This window comes from Balaenoptera borealis (assembly GCF_965194805.1).
Source record: "Balaenoptera borealis genome assembly, chromosome: 7".
NCBI lineage: Eukaryota > Metazoa > Chordata > Mammalia > Artiodactyla > Balaenopteridae > Balaenoptera > Balaenoptera borealis.
This window is the reverse complement of record NC_138864.1, coordinates 125,637,746-125,653,269: the sequence shown is the minus strand read 5'-3', so window position 1 is coordinate 125,653,269 and position 15,524 is coordinate 125,637,746. Positions and strand designations below refer to the sequence as shown.

Genomic DNA, 15,524 nt, shown 5'->3' with positions numbered 1-15,524 from the left:
TGGGAAAAGAATTTTAAAAAGAATAGATACATGTATCTGTGTAACTGAATCACCTTGCTGTACACCTGACACTATCACAACATTGTTAATCAACTATACTCCAATATAAAATAAAAAGTTAAAAATAACAGCAACAAAAAAAAGGCGTGGGCAATGCAGTGTGTGTGTGTGCATGTTAAGTTTTTTTGAGGGGGGTGCTTACAAGTAAAGAAAAGCAAAACTTAATTGGCTTGGTTTATGTAACAGAAAGTTGAGGTCTAGATTCAGGTGAGCTAATTGCAGTGATTCAGATGATGTCACCCAGGATCCACCTTCTTCCCATCTCTCTCAGCCTTTAGAGGGTCTGGGTTCTGCCCCAGACTCCACCTCCAGCTGCCCTCCCTGTTGCCTAACCCTTTGTGGTTTCAGCTGCTGTCGTGTCAGAGTTCAGACCCTCTGACAATGCCATGCTCTGCCTCTTGCTTTCCTACTGAACAATATTGTGTTCATATCTTTTTTTTTTTAATTTTTAAATTTATTATTTATTTATTATTTTTATTTTTGGCTGTGTTGGGTCTTCGTTTCTGTGCGAGGGCTTTCTCCAGTTGCGGCGAGTGGGGGCCACTCTTCATCGCGGTGTGCGGGCCTCTCACTATCGCGGCCTCTCTTGTTGCGGAGCACAGGCTCCAGACGCGCAGGCTCAGTAGTTGTGGCTCACGGGCCCAGTTGCTCCGCAGCATGTGGGATCCTCCCAGACCAGGGCTCGAACCCGTGTCCCCTGCACTGGAAGGCAGACTCTCAACCACTGCGCCACCAGGGAAGCCCAGTGTTCATATCTTTTTCATGTCTGTATATAGGGCTACCTTCCACTATGAGTGAATCACCATAATGTATTAAATTAACAACCTATTTACAGACATTTGTATTATTTTACTTTTTTCTATTACAAGCAAAGCTCTAGTATTTATCCTTGCAAATATATCTTAGCTGGTATTTTCGAGGACAGAATCTTACAGGGGTATTAATAGGTCTAGGGGTACTGATTGTACTCCTTTCAACCTCCCAGAGATAAAGATTTGACAAAAGCTGTTTTATCAGTCAGCTTTTATTTCTCTACTTTATTTACAAACTAGTAAATGCTTGGTCTAATCAAAATGTGTTATGTCTATGACAATTCCAGGACATAAGGGACTTATTTTTGAAGACATCTTCCTTTGGTCTTATTCTCTTTTAAATTAAAATTCTCTTTTTAAACCACAGGGTTATGGCTTTTTTTCCCTCCTCTAAAATTCTACTATTTTTAGGTTTAGGACATATCTGACTGGACCCAACGTTTCCTCTAAGATAATGTGGTCATTTTCCACTACATCCCTCCCACGTGGTCAGGACTAAGCTTTGTGTAGCAGTTACTCTCATTTAACATTTAAATTTGAACAGTGTGGGACTTTCCTGGTGGTTCAGTGGTTAGGACTTGGCACTTTCACTGCTGGAGTCTGGGTTGGATCCCTGGTCAGAGAACTAAGATCCTGCAAGCTGCACAGCGTGAGCAAATTAAACAAACAAACATCAAATAAATAAATAAATAAATTTTAACAGTTTAATTTCCAACCAAGAACGTTAAGGACATATCTGATTTTCCACTTTCAACAGTATGAGACTTTTCATCAATGAACAGACAATTCAATCCTTTTTGTGTTTCTTGTGCTGGTTTTGCATCTCATTTGGGGAAAACATGACTCATTTTCTCCATGTGGTCTGGTGGTCTCCCTACAACAAACCTCCTGCACCCCCTTCCTCATTTCTGCTTTCCCAAATGCTTTCCACCATTTCCCTACTAGAATGTGTATTTCCCCAACAGGTGTATAAGTTTTGGATAGAAAGTACCAGGTCATCTCTCTTTTAATATGTGTTTTTTTAGAACAAAGTGTACTCCCTTATTTTCTTATTCATATGATGAATTTGATATAGCTCATTCTCAGTGACTTTATAAGACCATTTTCCATGTTCATGTATTCAAAGTTCACTTTGCTTAGTACCCAGGGTCTGGACGTGGCATATCACGTGTTACAGAGATACGGATTCATTTAAACCCTGTTGTCTTGTCCCAAGAATTACTGGAATAAGTGTTTCTGCTGTTTTCTCCTATATTACTAACATCTGAACTAGCGTGGACTGAAATCTGCTTCTTTCCTGCTGTATTTTCAATCTGTCACACAAGGACTGAAAACCATTGGTTCTAGCCTCTGGGCTTCTACTAGAAGGGTATCCAAAGTTGAGTAGAAAATGCAGTGTGCTCTACATGTGGAGTAGTTGACTGCAAACCATCAGGTCATTGAGCAGCATTTTCTTTTTCTGCTAGCCATTCCTCCTCCATGATTAAAATGGTTTCCATATTTTCATAGAGCGAAAGTAAATGTTTAGTTTTGAGGCAGAAGCTTTATTACTTAATCTTTGTACATATACCCGGGCATCTGTGCATATATTTTGAGATGTAATTATTAAACGATGATCCTATTAAAATGAAATGTGAAACCTAGTCAAAGGAGCTGCAATCAGGAATTTAGTAAGCACTAAACCCCCGGTTCCCACAGTACAATCTAAGAGCCCCAGGGAGTCCCAAGACCTTTCACGGGTTCACGAGATCCAAACTATTTCATAAAAGGACTAAGATGCCATTTTCCTTTTCCATGGTGCCGACATTTGCACTGTGCTCACATCACAACAGATTGAATTCAGAAGCAGGTATGAGATTCTGTCACAGATAGTTTGCAAAGATGTGGATCGATGCTACTCCTCTCACTAATTTTTTATTTCAGAAAATAGTTTTTTAAATGAAATACATTGAGGGACTTCCCTGGTGGTCCAGTGGTGAAGAATCTGCCTTCCAATGCAGGGGATGCGGGTTCCATCCCTGGTCGGGGAACTAAGATCCCACGTGCCGCGGGTCAACTAAGCCCGAGTGCCGTAACTACTGAGCCTGCACTCTAGAGCCCACGTGCCACAACTAGAGAGAAGCCCGCAATGAAGAGCCCGTGCGCCACAACTGGGACCTGACGCAGCCAAATAAATAAATAAATAAATAAATAAATAAAAACTTTAAAATATAAAATAAAAAATAAAATAAAATACATTGACATGTAATGGGTTGAATAAGTATATATTCAAAACTTTTTTCAATTTAATTTGTAATACAGTAAATATCAATAGGTATAATTCACATAAACAAGAGCTCTTTGGGGTCCTTAATTTTTAAGAGTGCAAAGGGTTCCTCAGCTCAAGATTTCTGAAAGCTGCTGCACTAAAATGATTATTCAAATTCAGTCTGGATCTTAGATCTTCTTTTGAATATTTTTTACCTCACAAAGGTGGGGAAATTCTATCTACTATTTCCATCCTCACCTATATCATAGGCTTTTATTATAACAACTCTTATTCATATATTTCTATAAATATAAATAAAAAAGGAAAAAGGAAGAGGGAATTGGAAGCCCCATCCCATAGAACCCAGAAAATACATACACGTGAGTAAAAAATCTGTCCCTGAGAAATACAAATTTCTTCTGGTATGAGCTGAAGTGTATATAATTGTGTGTCAAAATAATTAAAATGTTACTTTAAAAAAAAAAAGAGGATAATGTCATCCTAGTCTATTCCCAACTCCCATTTCTGTAAAGTCACAATCTCATAGCCTTTTTTTAAACAGCTTTCCTGAAATATAATTCATATATCATATAGTGTATAATTAGATGGCTTTTAGCATATTTAAGAATTGTGCATCCATCACACAATCAATTTCTGAACATTTCCATTACCCCAGAAGGAAATTCTGTACCCATTAGCCATCACCCCTCAACTCTCCCACACCCTCCAGCCCTTGGCAACCGCTAACCTACTTCCTGTCTCTACATTCACCTATTCTGGACATTTCATATAAATGGGATCATGCAGTATGTCATCCTTTGTGACTGGCTTCTTTCACTTAACATCATGGTTTCAAGGTTCATACAGATGTAACATGAATCAGTATTTTACTTCTTTTTATTGCCAACGAATATTCTATTGTATGACTATACCACATTTTAGGTATTCATTCATCAGCTGGTGGATATTTCGGTGGTTTCCACTTTATGGCTCTTATGAAAAATGCTGCTATGAACATGAGTGGACAAGTGTTTGTGTGAGTATGGGTTTTCATTTCTCTTGGGTATAGACCTAGGAGTGGAAGTGCTGGGCCAGATGGTAACTCTATGTTTGAGATTTTGACAAACTGCCAGACTTTTCCACAGGGGCTGAGCCATTTTACATTCTCACTAACAACACACAAAGGTTCTAACTTCTCCAGACCCTCACCAACGCTTGTTATTTTCCTTTTTAAAAATTCTAGCCATTCTGGTGTGTGTGAAGAGGCATCTCATTGTGGCTTTGGTTTGTCGTGGTCTTTTAATTGGGAATGAAGATTGTCAACTGGCAAATTCTAGCATCTCAGGCTTTAGATGCCCAAATTCCTCAAAACTCTTATTCTAATGGGGATGCTAACCTCAACAGTTTCACCTCCTAAGTAATTAAATTAATTTTAGTGCGTTTTATTTCTGTAGGTCATTTTGATAACCCTATTATCTGTCAGCATGATCCAGAGAATTCAGAAGCCCCACACATAGTCACAAGCTCGCTGACTTGCTTCTCTGTTCTCCCAGACGTAGAATCTATTAGGCAGCGTTTTGTGAAGTCAAGAGCACTGGCTTTGGGTCAGACCCCAGGTCAAAATAATCTCTAACTCTTCCCAGCCATGTGAACTTCATCGTGTAATTTATTTCCTCTCTCCAGTCTCAGTTTCTTCATCTATAAAATGGGACATCACCGCCTATCTAAGATCAGTATGCTGTAACAGTCAGAGTCATGAGCTCTGGAACCGATCTGCCTGGATTTATAATCCATTTCTGCAACTTCTCAGCTCTGTGACCTTGGGCAAGTTGCTTAACCTCTCTGATCCTTTGTTCATTCATCTGACACCTACTCACAGAAGTGAGATAAAGACCAAATGATGAAACTATGTAAAGTGGATGGCATATAGTAAATCACTCAACAAATGCTAGTTAGTGCTGTTATCTAATAGTAGTATTATCATGAAATTAAATAAGGCAAAAATGGGAAAGTTGGATGATGCCAAGTGTTGGGGATATGAGGAAAGAGTAACTTTTGTTGACCAACCTGGTAGAACTTAGTCAAGTTAAACATGTGTTTACTTTATGACCCAGCCATCCCATTCCAGTGTATATATTGCAGAAAAATTCTCAGAAAAGATCCACGAAGGAACATATGTATGAGAATGTTCATCAAAGTGCCGTGTGCGGGAGCAGGAGTTGGAGACACTTGTTACGGAGGACACGGATAAATAAAATGTGGCGGATACACGGTAGTTCACCATTCAGCAGTTAGGGAGCTACATATACAAATAAGAACAGAGACGGACCTTAAAATACGGTGTTGCACAAAAAAAGGGGAAAACCAAATGTATTAGCTGGGGATTTAACCAGGAAAGCAGAAAACATTTTAAGCATTTTAAAACAGAGAGGGAATTTAATATGGGGAATTGGTTACACAGGTGATGAAATATTTGAGAAACCACCAAGGGACAGGTGAGGCAGCCTAGGTGTTCACAACAGCAGGAAGTCATCACCACCATCCAAGGTTGGAGGGACAAGGGGATGAAATGATGTGACCTGAGTCCAGGGGCTGAGGTCATTGGGCAGAAGCTGGACCCGTGGCAGGGGGAGCTGGAGCTATGGGGAAACACAGCTGCTGCAGGAGATCCTAAAAAAGAGAGACAGAGGAGCGTGCACCCTATTCTCCCTTCGTCCATCCTCCGAGCTCCTGCCGCGCCTCCCACTGGCTAACCTCAGCCAAAGGCCAACCAGGGAACCTGGCAATGCTCCTTGCAGAGGTCAGTCCACCCCTACCTTCCCATCTCACACCACCCTGCACTGCCCTGTGATACCAAGCAGAGCAGGGAAAGAACAAGAAATGGATTTGAGAGTCAAAGACACCAGCCAGCACATAGTTATTTATGTAAATTACAAATACATACACATTCAAAACAAAACTTCTTATTTCACAAAGAACCTACAAAATGAGGGACACGTAGAAAACACACGAGAATAATTGCCCATGCAGGGATGAGCCAGGGAGTACGAAATGGGGCTAAAAGGGAATAAACAAATAAATGAAACAAGAGCAGGGCTTTGCAGGAGCAGAAAGATACCTGCTCACAAACCGAAAAGTACTATTAACTACCACCAAGGTACATAAAAAAGAGGTTGAGCTGAAAATGACTATAGGGTAAGGGAATGTGATACCAGCTGTTGTTTAATTCCAATAGAAAAAGCGAATGAACATTTAGGTTATGAATTATTAGCACCTTAGCAGATATGTCAGTTCTCACCTTCTTGCTTCTTAACAAAGAATCACAGAATCTAGAGTTGTAAAAGGACTTAGATCCTTTGCATCTTCTGGAAGGAACTTAATGTGTTAGGAAGACCACAGGCTTTACAGTCAGGGAGACTTGGGTTCTTACTGGCTGGAGGACTGTGCTTGCTAAACCTCTTGGAGCCTCAAAATCCTCACCTATAAAATCAGGGTATAATAAATACCTTGCAGGGAAGGGTTGGAAGTGATACACATACAACAATAAGCAGAGTGTCTGGGACACAGTTGACTTTCAATAAATGGGAGCTATCATCTAGTCCAAATCCCTCACTTCGCAGAGAAGGGATGGACACTACCATCTCATGGAAGTTGGAGGCATATCCAGGATCCTATTGGAAGAGCAGAGTTGATTACGGATTTTATTTTATTTATTTATTTTTGGCTGAGCCACTCAGCTTGTGGGATCTTAGTTCCCCGATCAGGGATGGAACCCAGGCCACTGGCAGTGAGAGCACGGATTCCTAACCACTGGACCGCCGGGGAATTCCCTAAATAGATTTTAAATATGGATACTTAAAATCCATCATCGGGAATTTCCCGGCGGTCCAGTGGTTAGGACTTGGTGCTGTCACTGCCATGGCCCGGGTTCAATCCCTGGTCAGGGAACTAAGATCCCACAAGCTGAGTGGCACGGCCAAAAAAAAAAAATCTTTTTAAATGGATTTCATGGGTATATACCTAGGACTGGAATTGAAGTTATGACCGTAGGATAAATTCCTAGAAGACTGCTGTGTCAAAAAGTTAATAAATGTATAGTTTTGTTAGATATTGCCAAATTCCACCCCCCAAAAGACTGTACATGTTTGCATTTCTACCAGAAATTTATGAGTGACTTGAACATCTTTTTTTTTCATTTTTTTTTTCATTTCTTTTATTATTTTTGGCTGTGTTGGGTCTTCGTTGCTGCGTACGGGCTTTTTATAGTTGCGGCGAGCGGGGGCTACTCTTCATTGCGGTGCATGGGGTTCTCGCTGCGGTGGCTTCTCTTGTGGCGGAGCACGGGCTCTAGGTGCGCGGGCTTCCGTAGTTGTGGCTCACGGGCTCTAGAGCACAGGCTCAGTAGTCGTGGCGCACGGGCTTAGTTGCTCCGTGGCATGTGGGATCTTCGTGGCCCAGGGTTTGAACCTGTGTCCCCTGCATTGGCAGGCGGATTCTTAACCACTGTGCCACTAGGGAAGCCCCAAACACTTTTTTAAAAGAGAAACATTCTGATTTATACAATGAGCAACTTCAGTATTACCTATAAGAAATATTTCATATGTACATGATATTCCCTAGGTTTTTGAAAGAATAGATGGGTGAAAAAAATCTGTATCTTTTTTTAATTGAAGTATAGTTGATTTACAATGTTGTGTTGCTTTCTGCTGTACAGCAAAGTGACTCAGTTATACATATATACATACTTTTTAATATTCTTTCCATTATGGTTTATCCCAGGACATTGAATTTAGTTCCCTGTGCTATACAGTAGGATCTTGTCCACCCAGAAAAATATATATCTTTGCATGAAGCTTTTTCATTCCACAAAACAGCTTGTCATCTTGATATTAACAGCCAATGCTACTAGTTCCACATTCTTGCCTCTTAGAACTTGAAGTGGGGATTCAAATTGCCAGGTCTAAATTTGTAAATCCTAGAAGTTAGATTCAAAACTTTATCAAGAAAGTTTAACAAGGCATGAAACATCTTTAGGTCAGAATGAAAGACACATACATCGATATTGGCTGCACTTTCCCACCATTTTGAAATAGTCTTCCTGCCATTCTCAGTGACAGTTATATTCCCACTCCTCGGAGCTTCTGCTTTGCTCACTCAAAACCGTTAATTTATCCTGTTACAGATTGTTTAGTGTGGGTTGTCAAGACCTATAAAGAGCTTGGGATTTTACTCTTCCTGCAAGCTAACAAGTTAGCCTACCACAGTTTCATGGATGCTGACAGACCACACAAAAGTCCAAGTCCGAGACAGAAGATTTTATTACTCACAGTAACAGCAGCAGCCAGAATATCAGCATTTCCTTGCACTGCTTACCAGAGCCCTAGTAGCCACAGGGCAATGGGAGAAGGGTGAGGTGACACCCGCACATGGAATGGGTTGCATTACAGGAGAGGAAACTTCAGCTTAGGGAGCCCAAATCTTTTAGAATGGGCGTAAACTTGACTTTGCTCTGGTCACTCTACAAATGACTTTGACAGCCTGTAGAATTAAAAAAATAAACAGACTTCACTTGTCTAAGATAGGAAATCCAGGACCCCAGTACAAAAGGGGTAATAGCTCAAGTCATCACCATCATCAATACCATCCGAATTGGATTAAGATTTATGGACTTGGTTGGGGGAGCAAATAATATAATTTGGCGTATTAAAAATATTTGTCTAGGGAAGTCCCTGGCGGTCCAGTGGTTAGGACTCGGCATTTCCACAGCAGGGGTTCAATCCTTGGTCAGGGAACTAAGATCTCCCAAGCCACGTGGTGCGACCAAAAAAAAAAAAAAAAACTGTATTCAAAAAACTTTTCAGTCTATTTTTAGAGATTCATAATCCTGCGTGTATGGGTGGGAGTGGATGGGGAGAAGGCAGAGGAAGCAAATTTTGGTTCAATCCCTGGTCGGGGAACAAAGATCCCACAAGCCTCGCGGCACGGCCAAAAAACAAGAGTTTTTTTCCATATCATATTTCTGTGGCAATTTAGTGCCTAGAGAAGTTTTAGCACTCTTTATCATGTGCCACTCTGAACTACTGCCATACAGGTTCATCTCTTAATCTGGCCCTAATCACTACCATCATGGTGAACAGGCGCTATCTACTGAGTATTTATTGTATCTTTGGTGCTCTGTTAAGTGCTGATCTAAGAAAGGTAGGGAGGTAGGAAGGGAATCGATATTTTGTGTCAGGTGCTGCGCTAGTACACAGTTTCCCTTAGTCATCACAGCTCTACTCTAACTAAGGCCCAGAGGGGCAAGTAACTTAAATGATGGTAATAAGTGACAGAACTGGGTTCAAAATTCTGACATCAGAATCCATGGTGAGGGCTTCCCTGGTGGCGCAGTGGTTGAGAGTCTGCCTGCCAATGCGGGGGACACGGGTTCGAGCCCTGGTCTGGGAAGATCCCACATGCCACGGAGCAACTGGGCCCGTGAGCCACAATTACTGAGCCTGCGCGTCTGGAGCCTGTGCTCCGCAACAAGAGAGGCCGCGATGGTGAGAGGCCCGCGCACCGCGATGAAGAGTGGTCCCCACTTGCCGCAACTGGAGAAGGCCCTCACACAGAAACGAAGACTCGACACAGTCATAAATAAATAAATAAAAGAACGTGAATTTCTAAAAAAAAAAAAAAAAAAAAAGAATCCATGGTGAGTTCAGAAAATTCATCTTGGAATTCAAGAACATTGTAACTCAGGGAAGAGCTCTGTGCAATGAAAGAATAGTACTAATGTATGTTGAATATTAAATGTGATTATAGACAATTACAGGACAATTTCCCTAGTTAGAACAGTTACTGCCATAGTCTAGGGTAGTAGTTAGGTCTATCACCCACTGCTCCGTGTACTCAAGCGGACCAAGAATGGTTTTCTGAGGAAGGTTTAGCAGAGTGCGTAGGTGGGTAACATTTGTTTAGGGATTTGACGTGGGTGCTCACTTTAATTTTCACCAGAGGAATTTAAACTCAAATCTTACATTTCTACTACCTTGCTTTTTCCTTCAGAGAAAAAGCATAAGTCCTCAGACTAGAACTTCCTCAACCTCTTTGAGCTCCCCACCCCAAACTGTATCTGGCATCTGCACCTATTTTTTTAAAAATTGAAGTAGCGTTGATTTACAATGTTGTGTTAATTTCTGCGGTATAGCAAAGCAATTCAGTTATACACATATAGACATTCTTTTTTGTATTCTTTTCCCTTATGGTTTATCACAGGATATTGAATATGGTTCCCTGTGCTATACAGTAGGACCTTGTTGTCCATCCATTCTATATATAATAGTTTGCATCCACTAACCCCAAACTCCCGATCCATCCCTCCCCCACCCCCCTCCCTCCTGGCAACCACAAGTCTGTTCTCTATATCTGTGAGTCTGTTTCTGTTTCATAAATAGGTTCATTTGTGTCATGTTTTAGATTCCACATATAAGTGATATCATGCGATATTTGTCTTTCTCTGTCTGACTTACTTCTCTTAGTGTGATAATCTCTAGGTCCATCCATGTTGCTGCAAATGGCGTTATTTCATTCTTTTTTACGGCTGAGTAGTATTCATTGTGTGTATATATATACCACATCTTCTTGATCCACTCACCTGTTGATGGACATTTAGGTCGCTTCCATGTCTTGGCTACTGTGAATAGTCTGCACCCATTCTTGACTCCTTGTCCCTGCTCATGTTGAAGAGATGCCGTCCCCCATCTAGAGCTGATTCTTACACCCATCACCCTCTTTCGTCTTCCGGTCCAGCTCCATCAAGTATCCTTTCTCAGATGGTGTCTTTAACCATTAAGTCTCTACCAGCTCTTTCCTATCAGCATTTAAACTTGAACCAGGCTTTGCCTCCTTAAATGACTCTTCCTTTATCCTATATATATTTTTCTGTGGAATATGTTATTTCCTTCCTTCGCAGCCAAGTTTCTGTGAAGAACTGTCTGTATTCATGGTCTTTGCTTCCTACTTCCCATTTAAGTGTCTACCCACCACAATCATTACAACAAAGTAAAATAGGCCAAAATTGGTGCCTCAGTTTTCTCATCTCTAAAATAAGGATAATAACAATACCCACCTCAGGACTGTGGAGATTAAATGGGTTATTATATATAAAGCCCTTAGGACAGTACCTGGCACATAATATGCTCTGGAAGTGTTACCTATCATTACTAATATTATAATCGTTTCTTAATTACACAGCTGCAAGCGTAAGGATAAGAAAAAGAGAACCCTACACAGCCAACCTCACTGTTTTGCCCAACTAAACAACAGCTACAGCTATTGGAAAGCGAATTTTTTAAGGACACATTCCAGTAAATGGCTTAATAGGCTGTAAACCCCATTCATGCATGTCTCTTATTCTTTGTTCTGTTCCCAGAGCTCGGCACAAGGTCTGGCATAGAACAAATACTCAATATCCATCTATCTTTCTATCATCTGTCCATCTAATATTTATCTATCTTAATGGATAGGCACTTGATATGTGCCTTAACTTAACGGATAGGCACTTGATAACAAACAGTCCTTCTACCTCCAAAAAGAACTGGATATATCTGCCGGCTCGCTATATTTTAAAAATTCGTTTAAATTTAGTATACTTTTTTCGTTTATTCAGAATCAACCATAAACTACACCCACAGCCAGCCAGAGGCTTTTAACCCAAGAATGAACAAAAAGGCCCGTTTGCTCAGTAAGTGTTCTGTTAATACTTAAAAAAAAAAATACATGCTGGTAGTTTTACCCAATAAAAACAAATGGAAATTTATGAGAGAGAAGAAAAGAAAATCCCCAGTTACCTCCCGGTCTCCTAGGAGACGTGGTCTGACGTCACTGAGCGGGGCGGGGGGCGGTCGCACGCCCTGCTGCGCATGCTCGCCGGCTCACCGGCCGAGGGCGGGCGCAGTGCGCATGCTCGCGCCCGGGTCAGCGGGTCAGCGTCTCTGACTGGCTGCGGGACCGAGGCCGCGCAGTAAATGGCGCAGCTGGCGGGAAAGTTGAGTGGCTGGTGCGCCGAGCCTCCGGGGCGATGTGTAGTGACTTCCATAGGGCTGAGTCTGGGACGGAGGTGAGAGCTGCCGAGGTGGGAGCTAGGGAGACGAGAACAGGGTCGTGGGCGGGCGAGGGAGCCCCGAGGGTGCGGGAGGCCGTGGCGCCCCGGGGAGGGGGAGGCGCGCGGGGCCCGGACGCCGGCGAGCCTAGAGCCCCGCCCCCCAAGCCTGTGTCCCCCGAGCCGGCCCCCGAGACCGCCAGCATTACGGTCCAAACCTGTCATGCGTGAACCAGTCAGACATGGTACGGTGTGCAAGAGAGGCTAGGAAAAGCAGGGGATCGCCAGGCGGAGCGCTCATAGACTTTTCTAGAACAGTGGTATCTGAGTAGGTGGCTCCACCTGTTCCCTCTGTTCTGTACATCTTTTGCCTACGGCATTCAGCCTCGCTATCGCGGCTTACATTTCCAGCCTAAGCATCCAGGGCCACACAAGTCATGTGGTGTCTGCAAAGATTTATTCAGGAATTCAACCAGCAAGTATCAAGCACTTATTACGTGTCAACCGCTGGTTAAGGAACAGGAGTAAGAAACGCAAGAAACAGCTTCTGCTTTTGCAGGACAAGTAAGGGAGGCTGCGTACAAATTACAGGACGGTTGGTAGATCGTGCCGTCCAGCCGAGGGGCGGGCAGCCTGGACGACTAACTGGGAGGAGGAGGGGACAGCTGAGGTTGGTGGCTTTGGATGGTCGGTGGCTTGGCAAGGAGGGGGTGGCATTCGGGGCAGGGAGTTGCAAGTATGTGGGTTCTGCCTTGAGCAAGGGCGTCACTGATTTAGGGGAATTGCAAGTAGTTCTCTGTAGACGGACAAAGCTAGTGGGGAAACACTGTTGGGAAGTTAAGCCCTGAGAAATAGGCAGAGGCAGGTTAGGGAGGATCTTTTATACAGAGGAGGGAGGGGAAGCGATACCCTTAAACGATCAACAGGCTCTTTCTGTGAAGGACCAGAGTAGATAGTCTGTATTTAGGCTTTGTGGGCCATTCGGTCTCGGTCACAGCTACTAGCTCTGCTGTTCTAATGTGAAGGCAGCCAGAGGTGTGTAAACAAATCAGCATGGCTGTGTTCCAGTAAACCTTTTATTTTTTAAACTTCAGGATTTGGCCCGCCGGCCATAGTTTGCCAACCCTTGCTCCTTCCGAGTAGAGGCGCTGCTCCCTGTAAGAACTGCTACAGTTACAACCTTACTGATTGAAATGATAATTTGAAACGCAGGTTAAACTCAGATGACTTTTGCAATCAGAACAAGCCTAACATCCAGAAAACGAGAGCCCAGTGCAGTCGAGGCACTGAACAAAGAGCTTAGCATCATATCGTTTGCCTGCCACGGCTGTCTGGAGATCCTAAGCAAGATTACCTCACTCATATTACTTTGGAGTACAGTGGGGTGGAGGGGAGAAGATTAGTGAGCTGGGAAGTTGGTGCGGCTTTATTCTTTTTCCTTTTTGTCAACAAAACCAACTAAGCAACCCTCTTTTCCCTTAAGTGCTGGGCACTGTATGGCCATTGCTTAATTTGTTTGGATTCTATTGTCTTTCTTTGTACATCAGTCTACTAGATGGATCCTACCTGGAGGCATTGTGTTGAGGAAGATATCTGAGGTCACAAATTATCCCAAGAAGCTGAAATAAACTACTTAATTTTTTTTATTTTAAAAAAATATTTATTTATTATTTTATATATTTGTTTTGGCTGCACCAGGTCTTAGTGGCGGCATGCGGGATCTTTAGTTGTGGCGTGTGGACTCAGTTGTGGTATGCATGCAGGATCTAGCTCCCTGACCAGGAATCGAACCCAGGCCCCCTGCATTGGGAGCGTGGAGTCTTACCCACTGGACCACCAGGGAAGTCCTGAAATAAACTACTTTAAATTTTTAATTCACAAGAATAACCACCTTATAAAATAGCTAACCTTTCCCACGTCTTGTGAGTAGTAGGGAAGAGACATTTCATACAGGGTCTTCCAAGAAAACAAAGTCGCAAAGAATATTTTCCTTTAACAGATTCTAGGGATGCAATTTAGGGTAGGCCAGATAGCTGAGTGGAAAACTTATATAAGGAGCCCTTGATTTAAAGAAGACACACATTGGAATGCAATTTACAGTAGAATAATCTGTTCTTTACCTTACTTTTGCACAGTAACAATGGCATTTTTTACTTTTACATTCCTCTGAGAGTATTAGAAAAGATTTTGGCAATATTTTGGTATCATCCACCAGATGGCTTCATTTGCGCATACTTGTTAAATAGTGGTGTCCTAAAGCGGTCTGCAACCTTTTTGGCACCAAGGACCGGTTTCGTGGAAGACAGTTTTTCCGTGGATGGGGGTGGGGGGGGTTGGTTCAGGTGGGAACGCGAGCGATGGGGAGAAGCAGACGAAGCTTCACTCCCCCGCCGCTCACCTGCTGCTGTGTGGCCGCTTCCTAACGGGCCGCAGGCCCAAACCCGTCTGAGGCCCGGGGGTTGGGGACCCCTGGTGTACTTTACATTTTCTCAAAAATGCTGAAAATGCCTTGAGTTTAAAAGTAATCAATGGATAGATTCAAAGTGTCCAGTTTTGGTTGTCATGCACAGCATACTGTTTCCTCTCTTTATTATAATAGTTTATATTAAAGTAGTACATGCTTATGACAGAAAATTCCAGTAGTACTGAAGTGAAAAGTAGGAAACTTCTCCATCCCAATTATCATTTCTCAAGGTGAATTTTTACACATTTTCCCAGAAGTTTTCTAATGTCATCATTCTGGGGGCTGAGATAGAGAACCCTGGACCATGGCTGTAGTCTTGGTTCAGCCGGGAGCAAGCTGGGTGATTTTGGATAAGTTATTAAACCTTGGCTTCTACCTTTGTAAAAGGAGGGCGGTAGATGACGATTTCTCAGTTGTCTTTCAGCTGTACTCCTAGGAGGTGGGTCCCTATATTTCTATGTATCCTTTCACTAAGCACAGTATTCTCTGCACGGTAAACACTTGATAACTATTTATTAATAATAATGACTGGTTTTCTTTTTTTTATTTATTTTTTGCCTGCACCGTGCGGCTTCTGGGATCTTAGTTCCCCGACCAGGGATTGAGTCCACGCCCACGGCAGTGAAAGCGCAGAGTCCTAACCACTGGACCACCAGAGAATTCCCTGGTTTTCTTTTCTTAGAAAAGGTTCAGGGTGGCCTTTTTGCCAGAGGCAAATATTAAATAAGAAAATATTTAGCATTTAATAATATTTTGGTCTCTCATGGTAGACTTAGAACAACATCTGTCCCCGTCTCTCTTTGCTTCCCTTCTTACCCAGAATAGAATCAGTGCTCCATCATTACCGTTCCTCCATTA

At 42.5% G+C, this 15,524-nt stretch overlaps 1 protein-coding gene across 4 annotated transcripts in view; it reads left to right on the top strand.

Moving 5' to 3' along the window:
* The window catches only part of XRCC2 (X-ray repair cross complementing 2), an 87,258-nt gene that overhangs the window by 53,531 nt on the left and 18,203 nt on the right, over nucleotides 1–15,524 (top strand). The window contains exon 1 of one of the 4 annotated variants that reach the window (XM_082399010.1): nucleotides 11,882–12,235. The exons of 1 other annotated variant lie outside the window; for it this stretch is intronic. In XM_082399010.1, coding sequence (XP_082255136.1) covers nucleotides 12,182–12,235 — 54 coding nt within the window. In that variant the 5' untranslated portion in view covers nucleotides 11,882–12,181. Of the gene's footprint in view, nucleotides 1–11,881; nucleotides 12,236–12,348; nucleotides 12,448–15,524 lie in introns of those variants that run through there. 2 more of the 4 variants (XM_082399011.1, XM_082399012.1) reach the window with 2 other exon arrangements.